Source organism: Durotheca rogersii (genome assembly GCF_024521655.1).
Source record: "Durotheca rogersii strain YMJ 92031201 chromosome Unknown GGS23scaffold_22, whole genome shotgun sequence".
NCBI classification, from domain to species: domain Eukaryota; kingdom Fungi; phylum Ascomycota; class Sordariomycetes; order Xylariales; family Xylariaceae; genus Durotheca; species Durotheca rogersii.
Genome location: NW_026251253.1, coordinates 186,926 through 205,058, shown reverse-complemented (window position 1 = coordinate 205,058; position 18,133 = coordinate 186,926). Strand labels below are relative to the sequence as shown.

General features: G+C 56.4%; 7 protein-coding genes across 7 annotated transcripts; 3 read left to right on the top strand and 4 right to left on the bottom strand.

Annotated features, from left to right (window-relative positions):
• Positions 1-12: 12 nt before the first annotated feature.
• GGS23DRAFT_613535 (uncharacterized protein) lies at positions 13-1,076 on the top strand. The gene has a single exon (XM_051520573.1). It carries the CDS (start codon positions 223-225, stop codon positions 874-876), a length of 654 nt encoding a protein of 217 aa, XP_051369374.1. The 5' UTR covers positions 13-222; the 3' UTR covers positions 877-1,076.
• Positions 1,077-1,629: 553 nt separating this feature from the next.
• GGS23DRAFT_599184 (DFP-domain-containing protein) lies at positions 1,630-2,829 on the bottom strand (the record flags this gene model as incomplete). The annotated part of the gene is made up of 1 exon (XM_051518890.1): positions 1,630-2,829. One exon carries the CDS (start codon positions 2,827-2,829, stop codon positions 1,630-1,632), a length of 1,200 nt encoding a protein of 399 aa, XP_051369373.1.
• A 1,458-nt stretch (positions 2,830-4,287) lies between these two features.
• GGS23DRAFT_606709 (MFS general substrate transporter) lies at positions 4,288-5,754 on the bottom strand (the record flags this gene model as incomplete). The annotated part of the gene is made up of 2 exons (XM_051519932.1): positions 4,288-5,195; positions 5,256-5,754. 2 exons carry the CDS (start codon positions 5,752-5,754, stop codon positions 4,288-4,290), a joined length of 1,407 nt encoding a protein of 468 aa, XP_051369372.1.
• A 395-nt stretch (positions 5,755-6,149) lies between these two features.
• Positions 6,150-7,775, bottom strand: GGS23DRAFT_219213 (WW domain binding protein 11-domain-containing protein). The gene is made up of 2 exons (XM_051511961.1): positions 7,439-7,775; positions 6,150-7,270 (listed from the first exon to the last, which is right to left on the bottom strand). Exons 1-2 carry the CDS (start codon positions 7,509-7,511, stop codon positions 6,531-6,533), a joined length of 813 nt encoding a protein of 270 aa, XP_051369371.1. The 5' UTR covers positions 7,512-7,775; the 3' UTR covers positions 6,150-6,530.
• Positions 7,776-8,355: 580 nt separating this feature from the next.
• On the top strand, positions 8,356-11,370 carry GGS23DRAFT_579701 (kinase-like protein). Its single transcript, XM_051517081.1, has 3 exons — positions 8,356-9,415; positions 9,491-10,529; positions 10,586-11,370. The coding sequence occupies exons 1-3, from the start codon at positions 8,809-8,811 to the stop codon at positions 10,938-10,940; spliced, it is 2,001 nt and encodes a 666-aa protein (XP_051369370.1). The 5' UTR covers positions 8,356-8,808; the 3' UTR covers positions 10,941-11,370.
• A 1,481-nt stretch (positions 11,371-12,851) lies between these two features.
• Positions 12,852-14,612, top strand: GGS23DRAFT_219023 (uncharacterized protein). Its single transcript, XM_051511959.1, has 2 exons — positions 12,852-13,286; positions 13,467-14,612. The coding sequence occupies exons 1-2, from the start codon at positions 13,203-13,205 to the stop codon at positions 14,328-14,330; spliced, it is 948 nt and encodes a 315-aa protein (XP_051369369.1). The 5' UTR covers positions 12,852-13,202; the 3' UTR covers positions 14,331-14,612.
• Positions 14,613-14,624: 12 nt separating this feature from the next.
• GGS23DRAFT_219029 (uncharacterized protein) lies at positions 14,625-17,283 on the bottom strand. The gene is made up of 3 exons (XM_051511960.1): positions 16,635-17,283; positions 14,841-16,533; positions 14,625-14,764 (listed from the first exon to the last, which is right to left on the bottom strand). The coding sequence occupies exons 1-2, from the start codon at positions 17,045-17,047 to the stop codon at positions 14,895-14,897; spliced, it is 2,052 nt and encodes a 683-aa protein (XP_051369368.1). The 5' UTR covers positions 17,048-17,283; the 3' UTR covers positions 14,625-14,764; positions 14,841-14,894.
• Positions 17,284-18,133: the final 850 nt, after the last annotated feature.

The following is an 18,133-nucleotide window of genomic DNA, read 5'->3' as shown; positions in this document are numbered from 1 at the left end:
CGGCCGAGCAAGCCGGCGGTTTCAGACAATAACATGATTCCCGGACAAATCCTTTCACAAGAACCGAGTGCAGAAGAGCTCTGGTGCTCGCGCTTCGGAATGGGGATATAAGTTAAGCGCGGCCAACAGGGTCTTCCCAGCCAAATCCTAACCATTATCTCACCATACTACTAACTCTCAGATCCGTTTCTAACCCGAGCCTGTGTACTCATCGGAGCCACCATGCCGTCCGCAATCGAGTCTTACGAATGTGTCACCTGTCAGCATAGCATAAGGCCGGAAGACCGGATCCCCGCCCTCGTCCGGCACCTGCGCCATGGGTCCCGGCACGCGACACCGGGCCCGCAGTGCACGCTGTGCCAAATATCCACCGACGGGGGCGCCGCTGTGGCGCTGCTCGCGATCGAGGTCGCGCCGCCCGACGCGCTGCGGCAGGGCGAGTTCCTGGCGCTCTTCACGCGGCTGGCGGCGGCGGGGCGGCTCCCGACCCCGGACCCGGAGTGGCCGGCGGTCTGGCGGCGCGTGGCCGGCGCCGTCTGGTCGCAGCGACGCAGCATCGACCTGTGGGACCTGCTCGGGCGCGTGGTGGCGCTGTGCGGCGGCGCCGCGGGCGCCGCGCTCGTCGCCCGCCGGCTCGCCCTGCACGCGTACGAGGCCGCCATGGCCGAGGAGAAGGAGAAGTGGACGCCCGACGCGACCGGCGCCTCCCTCGACGGCCAGCTCCGCACGCCGCGCCTCGCGCGCCTCGTCCGCACCGCCCTCGTCGCGTCCGCCGACCGCGTCCAGACCCCCGCCGAACTGGTCCAATTCTTCCAGGCGCTCGCCGACCGCAACCATTGCGCTCGCCTCTGCCACAACTACCGGTTGATCAGGTAGGTCGGACCCCGTGTGACTGCCGCCTCGTAGCTCCCTAGGTGCGCCCGGATTCCCGCAGCGAACCAAACGCCTCCTCCTCGCCGTGCGCAGATACGCTCTAGCGGAGGTTCACGCGAGCGGCACCGTAAGATACTTCCGTACCCCAAAACCAAAAAGGAAAACCAAAAAATATTAGATTTACAGATTGGTACGTATGTTCCTAGTAGCGTAACTTACTATTAAAACCAAAAAGTCGCCCTGTGATGTAAAAAAGGCTTCTTACGTCCTCAGACTTGTCGCTTTTCCCACTCCGATTGTGAGCATTGCCAATACCGCGTAGAGTAAAAGACACTGACAGTGATACGTGAACGGCCGCCTTATCGCCTAGACGGATCTATACCGAGCTTCGAGGTTGCGGCGAGCCGGGATTCGCGCCCGTGACACAACGCTGTGGCTCCCAGTACGCAGATAAATCCCGCAGCATCCTGCGGTGCCCGAACCCCATTTTCGTCTCAGAGAGAAGCAGAGATAGCGGCGTCTCGGGATAGGGGCCACGGCCGCCATCCAAGGCGCATGGCAGTTTGCTGGGCAATCTATCGTGTGGTAATAGGTACCGGGCAGCTTGCCTCAAATTCAATGAGTGCGGCGAGTTCCGCAGAAGATGTTGATATTAAGAGCATTCAAGATGAACATACTATGTAGACAACACGACTTGATGCCACTTGGAAATTCTAGCATAGCACACAGTACAGTTCCACATAGTCCCACACACCCCTATTTCTTCGAGGAGGCGACCTCGATATGTTTCGAATGCAACTCCTCAACGGCAGGTATAATCAGACTCTCGATCTCGATCTCTGGCTCGCCCTCCGGTAGTGTCGCCGGGTCCAGCGGTTTATCCGCTTCGCTGGTCGAGTCCCGGTCCGCCGCGCCAACTAGCTCCTCGACGCCGCTTAGCGTCTTCTTGCGCCGACTGATGGGGACACGGATCCACCTGTCCTTGTGCCCGGGCGCCACGAACACGACTTCCCACTTGCGTGTCGACAGAAGGTTGCCGATTACGAGGTGGTGCTGGTATCTTTCGAGCGAGTACTTGGCCTTGTAGACTAGGATGGCCGGGTCCGTCTCCAGTTTGAAGGAGACGATCATGCCCTCGGGGGCCCAGCCATCCACGAGATTCTTCAGGAACTTGGGAACGGGGTCCAGGTCGACGATGAGGCGCTTGCTCCGCGGTACGGCGGGCGACGAGTCGAAGTTGTCAAACGTCTCTTCCTCTTGCTGTACCTCCCGCGGCTCCGTCGTCTGGGTTGTCGGTCCTTGTTGCTTCAGAATTTCTGTCACATCCATGCTCTGTATTTTGTGCTCCGACATGCGATCGGCCGGGACGAAGAAATCGCTCACGGCGGCGGCGAGGTACAGCAGGCCATTGGGCCCTAGGGGCCGCATCAACTGCGCCACCGCGCGCAACTCGTGCAGGTAGTCGGTGATGGTGACGAACGGCAGCATCAACAGGAGGTTTTGCCGCTTCGCAGCGTTGTACTCTCGCAATACGCGCAGCATCTTATCCTGATGGGACGGGTTCGCCACGACACTACCGTCTGGATTTTCGTGCAAGAAGTCCAAGAAACAATCCGTCGAGTGGCTGTAATGTCGGCTGTAGGGCAAGAGGCTGAACTGCCTGTGCAGGAAAATAACGGCGTATCCTGACTCCAGGAAATACTCAGCGGATGTGGCGCCTCGCGTGCCAGCGCTAAAGTTGTCGATGAAGCGCACGGTGTGCTTTTCTAGCGGCACCGTAGTCCCGCCTGAAGTGACGAGGACCACACGTCTCCCAGCCGCTGCGTGGTGATTTATGAAGGATTCGGCCGCGGCAACATGTTTGGGAAGCGCCTTAGGAGGCGGGTTGGAGCCGAAGTAGTCATTTTCAACCACTTGGTGAGAGGAAGCGGACGTGCCAGTAGTGTTGCTTGACATGGTGTCGTGGGTTGTAGTGGAGGATATAGACGAAGATCTAGAAGAGAGTCGAATTTCAGCTAGATTAAAGGTAAGACTAAGAGCTGGCGGTGAGTCTTCTCCCTCCCTACTCGGAACTCCTGCAAAATCTGAGGGCGCAGTCTGTGATGCCATCGTCATATTAGCGAGGTCAGTCAGCGCGTGGCGTGTAGATGGATGGAGCATTGACGCAGGGAAGCATCAAGACAAGGCGGGGGCAGGGCCCGGAGGCCTTTGTTATAAGACGCATAGCGAATAATAACAGCCTCAACCGCCCAGGTGCGTGGACATAGAGACAGATGGTAGAATTTCGCGCAGGATGGGCGGGATAATAGTAATCATCGGCACCCCGGCGACCATATACGAGACCTCGGTCCCCTCCGGCTCCTCTTTGTAAGTTGTGCGGAGGCCCGTCCGCCCGGCTTATCTAAGGGTGAAACCCCCACCAAAGCGGCCATGCAATCTACTGCGCCAGACTCTCCGTCTCCCCTCCCTTGTGCTTGTGCCGCAGCCAGCTAGGATCCGTGGCAATGGCAGTATTGCCGTAGGAGGGCGCAGCAGCGTGTGCATGGGGAACGCGTGAAGGGTACCCGACGCGAGGGATGCAGAGAAAAGTAAGTAAATTTATGAACTCACAACAGGGGGTAGCTTCACAGCTAGGACGTATAAAAAAAGGTCCCGTCGGGGGTCTAAAAATTGCCGCAAAATGGTGTGATGAGTGAAGGGATGCAGGCGTGTGGTGGTGATGTTAACGTTGGTTTATGCGATTGGCATTCTGGATAACCCCTCCCCCGCGGTGGCCATGGAATACCTATCACAAATACTAGGGATGTAGGCAGTAAGCGTGAGCCCATGTGCGTCAGGATGATGAGGGGGGGCTCGGATAAACGGCGTTTCAGGGCTCCGAGCCAGCCAACCTGCCTCTATTACTAAAGCAGGCAAAGCCGGATCGAGTGATACTAATCGGCGAATCGAACCTCGCCCGAGATCTCAACTGAGCCGCCTCAACGTCCTCTGGGTTAGGTTAGATGCCTCATGCATCGGGTGAAGGGATGTATGGTTTACCTAGGTATAAGGACTTGAGTGCCTCAGGTGGGTACTTACGCGGATTCATCCCAAGTGTATATAAACCTCCCAGGAAGATTATGACTTATCTGCTTCTGTGACGGAAGCCGTCGGGGACAATCGAGAGCCGTGGCAGAAAACCAGAGGGATGCGCACAAAGGGCTGGTAAGTCTAGTATTTCGGTTAACCACCCTTGTCCGGCTGAAATCAGCCGAGTTCTGTATCTCCAGCCATCTATTGGGCCACGTCTAGAAATCGGTGGTGTGTCTATCCCTTTCCGAACGCCGATTCAGTTCCGGTACCCGAGGACTTGGCCCCCCTGGGCCGGATCCAGTCATGTGCAACCCAAGCGTGGGTATAATCTACCCATATCCTCTAAAATTTAGACCCAGGCATCCACCCTACCCTTGTAGCCTTTGAAGCGTACATGGTGATAACAGAAATGATTTGAGTAATTCCCGTAAAGGTGATTAAGGCCCAGTACTTGCCATCGGTGGCCTGAACGATCGCCCCAGCTACCGGAAGACTTATCAAGCAAGCTATGGAAACGATGGTGTAGCAAGTGGCATAATATCTGCCATACTGCTGGGTATGGCATAATTTCCCTACGCAGACCGGAGTGATGCTGATGTTGTTGCCAGTCGCAAATCCAAACATGATGGCGAAAACTACCAGGCCGGGGGTCGTGTGGCCGAACGGCAGCCACACGGCGTAGCAAGCAAACACGGTAATGCAGATCGAGATCATATTCGAGTTGAACGGTCCGATTATATCCGCCCACCAGCCAGGTACCGCTCGTCCAACGACCGATGCCGCATTGAGGATGGGCAGGATTTGGAAGGCGAAGCTTTCGTCGAAGCCGTTGGCCAGCGCGTAGCTCGAGATATAGGCCAGCGGGATGAAAAGTCCGAATTCGAGGAAAAACACGGCAACGGTGAGGAGCAGAAAGCCCTTCTCCTTCAAGATGAGGAAGTCAGGGTGCGGGCTGGCGTTATGGGCCGGCGGCAAGCGCTTCCTAACTAAGAGATTGGCAAAAATCAGCAGGCAAAGGCAGACGAACCCCAGAATACGGACTGCCCATCCCCACCCCACCTTGCCGAATAGGCTCTGCAGCATGAGGGGGAAGACAACGCCGCCTAGGCCGCCACCGGTGCTTGTGATTCCAGAGGCCAAGCCCCGGCGCTCACGGAAAAAGTGTCCTACGGCTGTGATGCACGGAGTGAAGAGGAGAGACGTGGCGGCTCCGTTAAGGATGCCCCAGCAGAGCATGAAGTGCCAGTATTCTAGAGCAACTCAGCACCGGCTTCATAGAAAGGTGAGTGGGGCTAGGATGAACTGCCTACCCGTGCAGATGCTCATCAGCATGACACTGGCGACCACGCAGACGCCACCAGGCGCGATCAGCCATTTTGGCCCGTACTTGTCGAAGAGGGGACCAATATAAACGCCACATAGAAAGCACAACGCCGTATATAACGAAAAAATCCATCCGATGGTCCCCTCATCATAACTGGTGAGTTGATGCGTTGCGATATATGTCTGGAAAGTCGCTATGGTATTCATCAGCCCCAGCGAAGCAAGAAGGCCACACCATGCCCCAAGAACGACGAGCCACGCCTCGGGACCGCCCTCTGGGTATGTCTCGTCTCTTAAAAGCATCACCTGTCCGGAGCTGCCATTGGTTTTCTCAAAAGGGGGCTCGTAGTCCTGCGTCTCTTGGGCCATGAAGATGCTTGGGTCCTTGCCTGCGCTAAGGTCGAGCTGGCTTTTTTCGACGTCGGTCGAGTCCGGGCCATCCCCGACGGGAGACTGCTGTGACACTGGCTGGGCAAACTTCTCCATCTCCTCCGCCACGCCGACTGTCTTGTGTTGGTAGAGACGATGAAATTTAGACAGGCTATAGTGGGAAGGTGGTATCGATACTCCCTTATAGAAGACATGATCTTTCGAAAAGCCACGGGATGGACGACACTTATAGGCGATAGGCGTTCCCGGTACGGATCCTGGCAGTATAGATAGACGTCTATGAAAACCGGACCCACATCAGCATCAGAAGCATTGCTGGCCGGGACCCGAACGTCAAGGTAACCCGTCCGTCCTCGGAGCCAGCAGACCGCACTTTTCTCACCCCCACCATAACCCACTCTGCCCATTCGTCGAGCACAAAGGCGTGATATCGCACTCTTATGCATATCATTACGTCTGAAAAACTCGAACCACTCTGTTCCCTCGAGTGCTAAACCTCCACGAAGCCTTCAAACTGGCCGCAAGCATCATACCTGGAAGAAGAGGAATACCTGCAACCCGAGGTGCTGTTGGGACCCGGATCTTCATCGAGATCCCTTGGTGCTATTGGCCTTAAAGCGGCGGAAGAAAAGTGGCGAGGGAACGAATCGACTCGCCGCTTAGGCTGCCCCAACAGGTTGTGGATGCTGAGGTTTACCCAGCGTCCTATGAACGTCCTTGCTATTTATGAGGATAGCGTGATAGCGTGAGATAGAAGGATGCCTATTGCACATCCGACGCAGGGGAACCATAGAGAATGGATATGTTGTCAACGGCTCGTCTCCACCATGATGAGAGAGAGCCTCAAAGTCAGATTGCCACTTTCGATAGACTCAATCTTGATCGTCTTCCACTTCCTGGATGTGGACCTTATGCGGACCTGCCCCCGTAGACTCCGATGCGTCGCCTTGAGCTATTGCGGGTTTGAGGTAGCCTTCTCTTTCGAGCCGGTCAGCTTCTTCGGGCTCCATCAGTCCACCCTGGCCTTTGCTCTTTTCCAACTTCATGCGGACCGCAGTGGGCATGAACGCGCTGACGGCTTCCTTCCGTAGGTCGCGCACCACCGGTTTCGCTTCGTACACAGTCTTGGATTCCACGGGGGTGGATATCGCCCGACTTTCTCGGTGGCCCAAGGGGGTGTCGTTTGCATTTCTTGCTGCCCTACGTTTCGCGTACCACTTGTCTAGAATCTCCTTCGGGATCGGCGGCGGTGTGTCTCGCGGCATCGGGATACTTTTAACATCATCGGGCACATCACTGCCGCTGCTCGAATCGTCACCGTTGTTACCATCCCTTCTTCTCTTGCCCAGGACGCTGTTGTGGTTTCCCCGGCCGCTGCCGTCCCTCGGTCCGGTGCCGCGACCGAACGATGGCGCCTTGTCTCCAAGAGCCTCGCGGGCCTTTGTGACCACCTTTAGATCCCTTCTCAGTCCTTCGAGAACGGATTCCTCGTGTTTGGTAAGCTTGCCACCACTGGAGGTGATCTTATTTAGATCATCAATCTGTTTCTGTATCCTGTCGGGGTTCCGCTTCGAGAGCTTCTCGTTGCGACGTGCGGTTGCTTCTGCTTTGCCTACCAAGAAGAATCAAGGAGGGAAAAAAAAAGTCAGTAATGACCTTCCAACTTTTATCAAAAGCATCGTGGCGTTTCCCCAGAACAGCATAATGATCACCGCCGCTGTTGAACCGCAACCGACACCAAAATAAATAATAGCAATGGGGGATGCCGCGCTGCGCTCACCCTTTTTGATCGCTTTCGCTTTGTCTGCCTTGCGCTGGGCCTGTACAGGGTTAAAATTCTTCTCCTTAGGCATGATGGCGGATGACTTGATTCCGGTAGGTGCAAAAGGGAGGGAAAACGAAGGCGACACGAAATATCAGAAGGTTAAGGAGTCAACAAGACGGGCAGGCGACAGCTTCGCCGCTGGGTGCCAAGAAATACGATTAGGTGAATCTCTTGATGGAGACTGTGCACGGCCATGAGGCATAGGGAACGGGCAAGTTATACGGCGGATGTAGGCGCGTTGGAGGGATGTAGTTGCAAAATATCGGCTCTCTCAGACTAGGGCGTCGACGAGTATGGGAGGTAGGTACCTAGAGGGTACCTCAGGTGCCCGCTCGGGCAGTCGATTTAGAGGCACTTGGCTTGCTCTAGCTCGCATCACAGGTAGAGGTACCTAATGCAATCGCCCTCTGCCTCCACTGCACTACGATTATGTAAGGGCCAGGTAGTCGTCAGGCAATTTGTTGCGAGGAGGTACCTATCTCCCACGCTAGGAATACTTATAAGTACCCTACCTGTAGGTGTACATAAACTAGCAGGGGTTTACGTGTGTGCCTAGGGCAGTATGGGTACATGTGATTCGTGGATCTGGAGGAGAATGTTATGGTTACATACCTGGTACCTATAGGTATAGAGGTAGATACAGATTCGGCTCCGTCGCGTCCCAACACAAACTTCCATCTTCATTATGTACCGTTTCAGTACCTCCCTCTACCTGCGGGTACCTTGTAAGCCCTGCAAAGGCGCACATCCGGTCCAAACAACCTCAAGTACCTAGCAAGTATGCGTACGATATTGTTTGGGTACTCGCGGCTGCCGGGGCGACCATGTTGACCTTACTCACGTTGTACACTTGTGTCCCCCCCTGGCCGAAGAGAGAGAGAAAAGGACCCCGCGCACGCGCAGCCTGGGCCATCCGTTTCCTCCCACTTCTTCCCACTTTACATACAACCCAATCGCGACCCGCTATCTCGGCCGCCCACCAAGGCTTCTTCATCATACATTCATTCGCTCATTCGGAAATCTCAGTTCATTCTCCAGCTGGCATGTAGAATGATCAAGCATCCTTTGGTTCTTTGATCCCGCCGCCTCCAAGCCGTGATCCACGATCTTGCATGGGGCTTCCATCCGTCTCTCTTCTTTGCATCTCGCAGGATACCCGATTCGCCTCGTGAGCCTCCACCCTTTGACCGAACGAATATACACCGTCGCCCCTCTTAAGCCTCTGCGGCCCCGTCTTCCCAGCCTTCTGGTTCCCTCTTCTTGGGGTGCCCTCCAATAACAGCTACCGTAGTGGCCCTCTCCACCCGCCGGGCAGAGCATTGGCCATGGCGGGCTTCTTATCCAATATGTTTCCCTCTTCGCTGGGTCCGAAGGACACCCTGACGCCCACTTCAGAGCGTCCCAGCACGCCAACTAAAAACAACTTCGTCGCCCCCGTCTCGACGCCCCAGGGTAGCCCAAGCAAGAGGACAATGCCTCCCGGCGCCCACGAACTCCCTACCGCCTTCGACAACGTTTTGAAGCCCAGCCCGAGCGCTCTTGATACCCCGGTCAAGTTTGGCCAGCTTCTGAATGGAAATGGGCCTCTATCTCCCGCCAAGAGCAACATCCAACCCACCGATGACGATCGCTCCGCCGCTACGTCTCCGAGTGTTGATACTAGCATCATCCACAAGAATGGCCAGTCCGCGGGCAGCCCGCTAAAGAGGCAGGGGCAGGAAAATACGCCGCCGTCTAGGATACCCAAGTTGGACTCCATGTTCCAGCACAACCAAGCCGCCCTCTCGCGTCAAGAGCCCTACCAGCTCCGAGACACCAGGCCAATAACACCGGCGACCAAAAGATTTAACACGTCTCGCGGTCTCACCCCTGAGGAGATGGAGATTCTCAAGAAGCCCAGCGTCCGTCGCCTGGTCAATGTAACTCAATTATGTAAGGCTACGGTCCTCTGCGATCTTCGGTACACTGCATGTGCCCGTCCCTTCCTGTCCTGCTAACATGTTCAAGATTTTCTAGACTACTATTTCGACCTGCTCACCTACGTTAGCGCCAGGCAGACGCGGTTGAACGCCTTCAAGGCTGAGGTGCCTGCCCCGCCAGAGACGGACCAGGAAGAGTACGACCAATTATGGCACAAGTATACCGGTAGGGAGCGAGCCGCCCTACGTAAACGTCGCGTGCGCCTTCGGCACGGCGACTTCCAGATCCTTACGCAGGTCGGCCAAGGGGGCTATGGTCAGGTGTTCCTAGCCCAGAAGAAAGACACCAAGGAAGTATGTGCCTTGAAAGTCATGAGCAAGAAACTACTCTTCAAGCTGGATGAGGTCCGGCATGTCCTCACGGAGAGGGATATCCTCACGACTGCTAATAGCGAGTGGCTTGTTCGCCTCCTGTACTCTTTCCAGGACGACAAGAATATTTATCTTGCTATGGAATACGTACCAGGCGGCGACTTTAGGACCCTGCTCAACAACACAGGCGTCTTGTCGAACCGTCACGCTCGCTTCTACATCGCCGAGATGTTCTGCTCGGTGGACGCGCTTCACAAGCTAGGCTATATCCACAGAGACTTGAAGCCGGAAAACTTCCTCGTCGACTCTACAGGGCACGTGAAGCTGACCGACTTCGGCTTGGCCGCCGGCAACGTCGCGTCGTCGAAGATTAATTCGATGCGTATTCGCCTCGAGAAGGCTTCCGAGACGGAGGTGCCGTTTGGAAAGGCGATGGACAAGCGCACCGTAGCAGAGCGTCGCGAAGGCTACCAGACCATGCGGGAGAAGGATACGAATTATGCGAAATCCATAGTAGGATCTCCGGACTACATGGCCCCAGAGGTGCTGCGTGGCGAAGAGTATGACTACACTGTCGATTATTGGAGCTTAGGATGCATGCTGTTCGAGGCTTTGACCGGCTTCCCCCCCTTTGCAGGCTCCACCGCGGACGAGACGTGGCACAATCTGAGGCACTGGAAGGATGTATTGAAGCGCCCTGTCTGGGAGGACCCGAGCTATTTCTTGAGCAACCGCACCTGGAACTTCATCACGACGTAGGTTTTGGTCAGAACACACCGATACGGCCAATAACGAGACTAACGATTCTCAGGTGCATCAACTCGAAGTCGAAGCGATTTTCCAATATTAAAGATATCTTCGGCCACCATTACTTCGCCGAGGTAGACTGGGAGACCCTAAGGCAGTCCAAAGCCCCGTTCGTCCCCGAGCTGGACTCCGAGACGGACGCGGGCTACTTTGACGATTTCACCAACGAAGCCGACATGGCCAAATACAAGGAAGTCCACGATAAACAGCAGGCCCTTGAGAGCATGGCCGAAAGAGAAGAGGAGATGGGCAAAGGTCTCTTCGTCGGATTTACATTTCGTCACCGGAGAACCAATACCGACGACGGAAGCCCGCGCAAGCGGATTCAGACGGACGAGACGTTTGGCACGATGCTCTAGGATAGGCGTCCGCCATCTAAATTCATATGGCGCCCGCGTGCTTTGTTCGAGCACCGCGGCCCGGCCTGTTCGCCGCGCTAGCTGTTGACGATAGGAGGCGACGATGAGGCATGATATCAGGGATCATTCCCATGAGACGAGAGAATATGTGGTCCAAACGTGTTTCCTTTTGTTGTTTTGGCCGACGAAGGCTCCTCGGATGGAGCAGCTGGCTTCGGACGGGCGTTAGAGGGTCTCACGTGCATTAGGTAGTGTACTCGGAGTTCGAGAGCAGAGGGTTTAATAAGGGGGATACGCGTATCTAGTAGCACGCTGGTCTCGCGAGGTATACATGGGGGGAGGGGCGCAGGCATCGGGGGAGGTAGAGACAGCCATAGTCGTGTAAAACAGTGTCGCAATAGACTGCTTTAATCAAGTAGGTATTAATTGGAATCTGCGTAATCGAGTGATACAGGGAGGACAGCTACACAGATATACCAGCGCCGACGCCCCCTCCCGCTAAATCAGTCGACAGCATCTACTATCCAATACATCTCGATCAAGATGGCAGGGGGCTCAGGACCCCTCCGAGCTTACTCTAACAGCTAGCAGGGGGGCTCATCTCCTACGCACTACATAGTAGGAACTCTCCACATAGTAACTAGGGTCATACCTCTGAGAAGACTGGGTTGGACGGTGTCTAAATCTGGGACGATTTGTTATGGCCCGACCACCATGGGCAGAAATATGGACGATTAGCATCCCCAGGCGAATATACATGGGGGAAACACGTGTGTGGTTCGGGACCGAGGGCCTGCTGCCGGATCTTATTTCGTCGACGAGGCCTACCCAGATCACCAAGCCCGGCTGCTGGTTGGCCGTCGAGACCGCGTGTCTATATGGGGCATGTGTGTGTGTGTCCAACCCGAAGCATCCCGGACGTCCCCAACATCCGGACTACCCGCAGCCACATGAAGGTAGGTATAAGAGAGAGCGCATGTTTCATCCGCTATACACGACAGCCTCGACGCCGACGAGGAGTACGAACCCCCCGGTTTGAAATGTAACTGGCTGTTTTCCCTTTGTGGTATATACATACGCATGCGCATGCGTGAACAAATACCACATCCTACACGTATGCGGTCATCCATTGCGCCACGAGAACTAGCTGTCGGGATCTGTCCTTGTGGATCCGTCGGCCTGCCTCGGCCACGAAGTTCGCCGTCCAGCTACCCGTCAACTAAAAGGTGTACCCCACTGTCCAAGGAGGAATTCGCAGCCAGCGTCCATCGATATCGTGCAAGGCAAGTTGCTACGGTTCCTAGCCGCGACGTCGTCTACTCGGTGTTCGCCCATGCAGTCTCAGTTTGCGAGACCACGTAGGACGGCATGCCACACTAGGTACAGAATCAAGGCCGGTCCCCCTTCCACCCAACCCTGTGTTTCCTTGTTCCTCTCCAGGGAATAGAGTGGTACGTATGGACCCTATTCGTTATCCCTCCTTGCCCCTCCCTCGCAAGTGGAAGTGGACGCGCGGCGTCCCAAACGTGAGCTGAGCAATCTGGGTGCGTAGCATGCATAAATGAGGTCCGAACTCGACATCCCAACTAAGCGGCAGTGGCCAAGACGCAGTCTTTCCCGGAAAACATGAAGTGATGAATGGGCGTACGTATGTGCGCGTGTGATATCTCATCAGCCTTAGCCGCCACCCACTCGGAACCCTTTCTCTCCTATTTTCACTTCCTCTTGTCAACCTAAGCCGTATGCACCATCCGTGGCACACATGCCTGCTCGCACGAGGCTAAAGCGTTGCTCGAGGCAGTCCACGCACGCAAAGCGTAAGGTAGTGCCGGTAGAAAGTGCCACAGCACAAATCCGTACACACCGCCCCGAACAGTAGGCTTAGTGGATGGCAGCCGAGCAGGCAGATGAGGTTGGAGTTCGAGCGATGACGACTGGCGTGCACGCCTCGCCGCCCTTTCTTTCCCACCTCTAGATTTTGACGTAGCCCACTCGTCTGATCATGGATCGGATCACTTAGAAGAGAGGACTAGTTCGGAGGCATATAAGTGTGCACACTCTGCTTTTCTCTGTGCACACTTTCTTCCAATCCTTCCCGCCCTCTATTATTACTTCATCCTGAGCATAGGCATACCTGGTTCCAATATCCTGCTCGTTTGCGGATAAGTCGAGTACTTGAAACGATAACTAGACGGACGTGTCAGACAAGATACATACCTAGAAAGGAGATACTGTGTGAACAAAACAGCACCAAGGAAGAAGATGAAGCCGTCCGCTACCTTCATACTCGCCGTCGCCCCGTCGGTCTCCTTCGCACAGTGGTGGAAGGGAGCCCCTGCCTGCGCTGTTAGTCGCTTCTTACCTCGTTCATCGTACTTTTCTATTCCTCTTCTTAGCCCACTCCCCCCCCACACACACATCTCCCCTTGCGCACCTACTTACTCGCTTACCTCTATTCCCACCACACCTCCTGAGATATCCACTTGCCTAGCTCCTTGGTCTCTCCTGTACTAATGCCCCGAACAGCAATCCTGCCTCTCCTCTGCTTGGCAGAGCCCCAGCGGCACCGTGGCCAGCGGGTGGCCGGAGCAGTCTACCTACTGCGACGGGTCCGGGCCTGGGGTCAGCGCGGCGTCCTGCATCAGCACCGCGTGCTCCGCCACGTCAACCGCCTACCAGTCGTATAGTGCGCTCTCGAGCTCCCTGTGCTCCGCTTACGCGGCCTGCACGAGCGCCGGGAGCACCGGCGTCCGCACCATCACGTTCCCTGGGGGGCCCGTGACCTGGGCCGTGCCCGGCGGCTGGGTCGGCGGCGGCAGCAAGGTGTTCGGCGGCGGCGGCGGCGACGAGTCCAACAACGGCGGCAACGGGACCGATAGCTGGGACGGGCCCGGAGCGGGCACGGCGACCGACGGCGGCCACCACTACTGGTCGGAGTGGGCGTCGGCGTACGCGTCGTCGCGGACGTGGACGGGCGGCGTCGCGACGGTGACGGGGTGCGCGGCGTTCGGGGGCTCGCCGTGGTTCGTCGGCCCCGGGTGCGGGTGGAACGGGTTCGGCGGGTTCGACGGCTGGGTCGGCTGGGGCAGCGGCTGGAGCTGGGGCCCGACCACGACGCGCACCGTCACGTACACGACGACGGACGCGGCCGACGGCACCGTCACCACCGGCACCGGGCTCGCCGCCGTCGCGCTCGCCGTCAGCGGCACCCTGACCACGAGCACGACGCTCGGCACGCCGACCCCCACCGACGGCGCGGAGAGCGGCGCGGCGCCCAGGCTGGCGGCTCCCGCCGCCGCGCGGCTCGCGAAGGCCGGCGAGGGCTCGGCGGTGACGGCCCTCGTCGGACTCGTGCTCGGCACGGTGGTCGTCGTGGCGGGGATGCTATAAGAGGACTTGGAGAGACAGGTGATGACTCTGCATACGCACCTATCCTCCGAGAACGGTGAAGGAGTACGGTAACTAGACAATGGCCTGCCTTTTTCCAACATTCCTCGCACTTCTTTCTGTGCCCAGCCTCGCCCCCTCGCCCCCCTTTCCCCTTAGGCGAAATGATATCGATACACATTATCTGTCTTACATCATGGTCCCGACTCTCTTTCCCCGTTCCTTTCGGCCTTTTCACCCAATTTTCATTTCCTGGTACATAGAGCATGCATCGACTGTTTAGCTTGGATATGTGTGGTTTCCCGATCCTTAATGGGGGGAGAAAAAAAAAAGAGGTAAGGGGTGGAGGGTAATGTTACGGATGGGCATTTCTTGAGTTCTTGGTTGATGCGATAGGAGTTCCGCTTGTTGCGGAGATGACGACACGAAGCGAGAATCTGCAGCGAAGGGAACCCCATGCTTTCATTAGTTGCGCCGTGCGAGAAACGAAGACAGACAGATGACTAAATATACCTAAGATCCTAAACATGCAGATAATAATAAACGAATTCAACTTTCCTCCTCGTCTTATCTCTCTTCGCGTTTTCTCCCTTGGTCCCGTGTCTCCTCTTCTTCCTCGTCCTCAGATGGGAACAAGATGCTCGTACCTATACTGCTCAGAGATATGGGCCAATTATCACCTCTCGCTCTCCTTTGGCCCCATTCCCCGTCAGGCCCTTCATTGTGCCCACCTCCCTCGTGCCGCAAATTGAACTCTCTCTCGACTGTACTCTGCGGTAATGTTGGCGACTCTTTCAGCGCCGGGGTGGGGGCAGGCATTGGAATCGGCTGCGGCGCAGGCAGCGAAGGGGAGCTATGATTTGCAAGTCCCCCAAGCGCATACATGCTCTTCGGATGCAGCTCGAGCGGCGGCGGCGGCCCCTGTCTCGGCCCCTGTCTCGTGGCAGGCGTTACGGGGCGGGAAGTGCGGTTCTGATCCCCATCTTTCGCCGTCACGATTGGGGGCGTCCTCGAGGGCGGGGGCGAGGGTGAAGGGATGAGCTGCATCGTATCGAAGGATCGCTGCGGTCGCATCGGCGGGGTCGACGGGAGCGGCGGGAGCGGCACCGAGGGCGGGCCGCTGGGCGGCGGTTGGAACGGCATGGATAGCTTGCGTCGGTGCCAGGCGCGGTCGCCGAGGGTGTTCCTGGGCTGCGCAGTGCCGGCGGGAGTTGTCACGGCGTTCGAACGCGGGCTCGAACTAGGGCGGGAGGGTCGAACGGCGACTGAAGCAGTCGGCGTCACTGGTGAGGGCAATGGCATATTCCCAACGTCTCGCCACTGCACACCCGAGCTTGCGGCAGAAGGAGTCATCGCTGTCTCCGATGATACGGCCATCCCGACAGCCGGACCGTCCTGGATCTCCCCCATCAGCGCTTGATACAGGCCATCCTGTTCGACAGCTGCTGGTGTGGATATTGTAGGGCGTCGCGAGTGTAAGCCCATATGATACGCGCGCCCTCCCGACTCGAGTGCCGGTGTCGTGGGCACGATTGGACTATCGTTGTCCATATCCCCTCTCGGCACATGTACACGCGTTCCCTGCTTACGTCGTAACCCAACAACTCTCTCCCTCCCACCCCCAGAGTGGGCAGTATTCTCGCCGCGTTGAGTCGCCGTGTTTATCGGGTTCGGTAGCGCTCTCTGTGGCCGTTGCCGTTGCCGTTCCGGTTCGTCGACGGTGGCTTGCATATGCGTGCCCTGTCGCTCTTGTTGCTGCTGCTTCTTGCGCTTATAGGCCCGGAAGCAGAGGAAAAGGGATGCAGCTAGAAATACAGCTCCACAGAAGGTGGCTGTTATCGCGGCGATAGTTGGCGAAGACGCCGGCGCGCCTGGTGTGCCTGGCGGCGACGTCGGTACAGAGGCCGGGTCGAGATCCGCTTGGGCTTGTTGTGATGCAACTGTCGCCTTCACGAGTGCGCTCGGTACACCGAAGGCAGATGAAGGAATAGCCATTGTGATAGACGTCCCCACACCATTACTATCGCTGTCATCAACCTTGCTGTGACTACCCTCGCCCTCGCCGCTGTCACTAACGACCTTATACACCGCCACTGCATCTCGCCCCCCACACGAGAGCCTCGCATCTCCTGTGCACGCTACTCTGCAGCTATCGGCGGACAGCTTGCTGGCTTCTGATGTAAGCTCTGACGCGCAAAGGCATTCGCTAGGATCAATGTTAGTATCTATGTGCGTGTATGTGTGCGTCTACAAAGGACGGATGATGTTTCCCATTGCCATAGCATGGACACAGACACGATGGCCTACCTTCCACTTCTCAACCCGGCGTATGCGTAATGTTTGGACGCCTTCCAGTCAGGGGCGCTCAACGATGCACACATCTCTAAACAGGCGCCTGCTGTGAACTTATACGGCGACCCAACGACTGCGGTAGTCCGAGGCCCTGGCCCGAAGGGCGCCCCGTCTCCCGAGCCGCTGCTCCCGCAGCTGTAGCATCCTAGCAACGAATATACCGAGTTTCCTGGGGCTAAAGTGGGTTTGTATGCTAACGTCGTCGTGATCGTTACTGTCGGTAGCTGTACGGTAGGAGAACCCAGGAATCCTAACTCCGACGTGTGTATCCCCGTCGCAATTTCGTCACATCGTGAGGTGAAGAGCAACGCGCTCCACAAGAATATATGAGAATACATCTGCATGGATCCGTATTCCGAAGTAAACATGGCGATATTTGTCGATGCCGCGCGTGTGAGGTTCGCAGGTCACCATGTGGCGAGCCGTGTTGGACAACGCGTACACATCCATGATTCCTCTCTGAATAGCCTTTTTGCCTACGCCTTCAGCTTGGTCTCTATACAAAGAAGTCGAACAAAGACCGAGCCTCGAGGGTGGCTTTGTGAGCCGATTCCGACCAGCACGACGATCCATTGCTTGCCATCCGGACAATCCACACAAGGAACGGCTGTAACAGAATGCGAGGGTAGACTCGAGTCCAGACGCCTCGCAGATTGGTGCGTAATATTTCCAAAGGCCTGCTGAACTGGGACACGATGAAGAACTGCGTCCTAATGGTGAGGGCACAAGCGGATGCTCCGAGGGCTTTATGGGGATTGGATAGGCTTAGGACTCTTTTACATTCCTGAGATAAGGGAGTGATGGCGTGATAGGAGAGATAAGAACAGATCGACAAGAGGCAGAGAGCCTCCTGCTAGACATACTTACCTGACCGCCTGGAGCCGGTCTAGCCATACAAGTGGTTGTCGATGTCGCTCTATCTAGATCTACCTGCTGGGTGCCCAAGGCAGGCTTCAAAGGCACCTTACATGCCTACGTACATAGAATACCCTGCATGACTCGAATGCCATGTGTGTCCCCCCTGGCTACAGCGGAGATCAGGGGTATGGGTAGGCATGACTGATGTCAGCGGGTGCATCTATGTATACACATGTTAGTTATGTATCTATGTTGGATAGGCAAATTATGTGCGTACTTGTAGGCGTTGATGGCGAACTTCAGACGCCGAGAGAAGAAGCCACGGGAGGGATGGAGTAGTGGAGCAGGAGTGCAATGCGTTCAATGGCGTAATTATACGACATTCTAACTCGGACTTGCGAATTATTAGGTAACAGGTTACCAGGAGCTCTCCTAACGACTTTCCTAAAACAATATAAAGTCCACGGCCCGTTCCCTTTCTCTCATTCACGCGGTTCTGCTTCTTCTTCCACTCCCCCGATGTGTGTGCATCGAGGTTGGGACACGAACGCATCCAATCCGCGTGAGCCCGCGTCAGCTGCCGGATTCGGATGTCG

Bases quoted from the DNA above. Each gene is read 5' to 3' on its own strand.
- GGS23DRAFT_219213 (XM_051511961.1), bottom strand. From the start codon at position 7,511: ATGCCTAAGGAGAAGAATTTTAACCCTGTACAGGCCCAGCGCAAGGCA. The intron at 7,271-7,438 runs GTGAGCGCAGCG...TCTTCTTGGTAG, and splicing joins AGCGAAAGCGATCAAAAAGG to GCAAAGCAGAAGCAACCGCA.
- GGS23DRAFT_219023 (XM_051511959.1), top strand. From the start codon at position 13,203: ATGAAGCCGTCCGCTACCTTCATACTCGCCGTCGCCCCGTCGGTCTCC. The intron at 13,287-13,466 runs GTTAGTCGCTTC...TGCCCCGAACAG, and splicing joins AGGGAGCCCCTGCCTGCGCT to CAATCCTGCCTCTCCTCTGC.
- GGS23DRAFT_219029 (XM_051511960.1), bottom strand. From the start codon at position 17,047: ATGTTTACTTCGGAATACGGATCCATGCAGATGTATTCTCATATATTC. The intron at 16,534-16,634 runs GTAGGCCATCGT...CATTGATCCTAG, and splicing joins GCCGGGTTGAGAAGTGGAAG to CGAATGCCTTTGCGCGTCAG.
- GGS23DRAFT_613535 (XM_051520573.1), top strand. From the start codon at position 223: ATGCCGTCCGCAATCGAGTCTTACGAATGTGTCACCTGTCAGCATAGC.
- GGS23DRAFT_579701 (XM_051517081.1), top strand. From the start codon at position 8,809: ATGGCGGGCTTCTTATCCAATATGTTTCCCTCTTCGCTGGGTCCGAAG. The intron at 9,416-9,490 runs GTAAGGCTACGG...AACATGTTCAAG, and splicing joins GGTCAATGTAACTCAATTAT to ATTTTCTAGACTACTATTTC. The intron at 10,530-10,585 runs GTAGGTTTTGGT...AACGATTCTCAG, and splicing joins ACCTGGAACTTCATCACGAC to GTGCATCAACTCGAAGTCGA.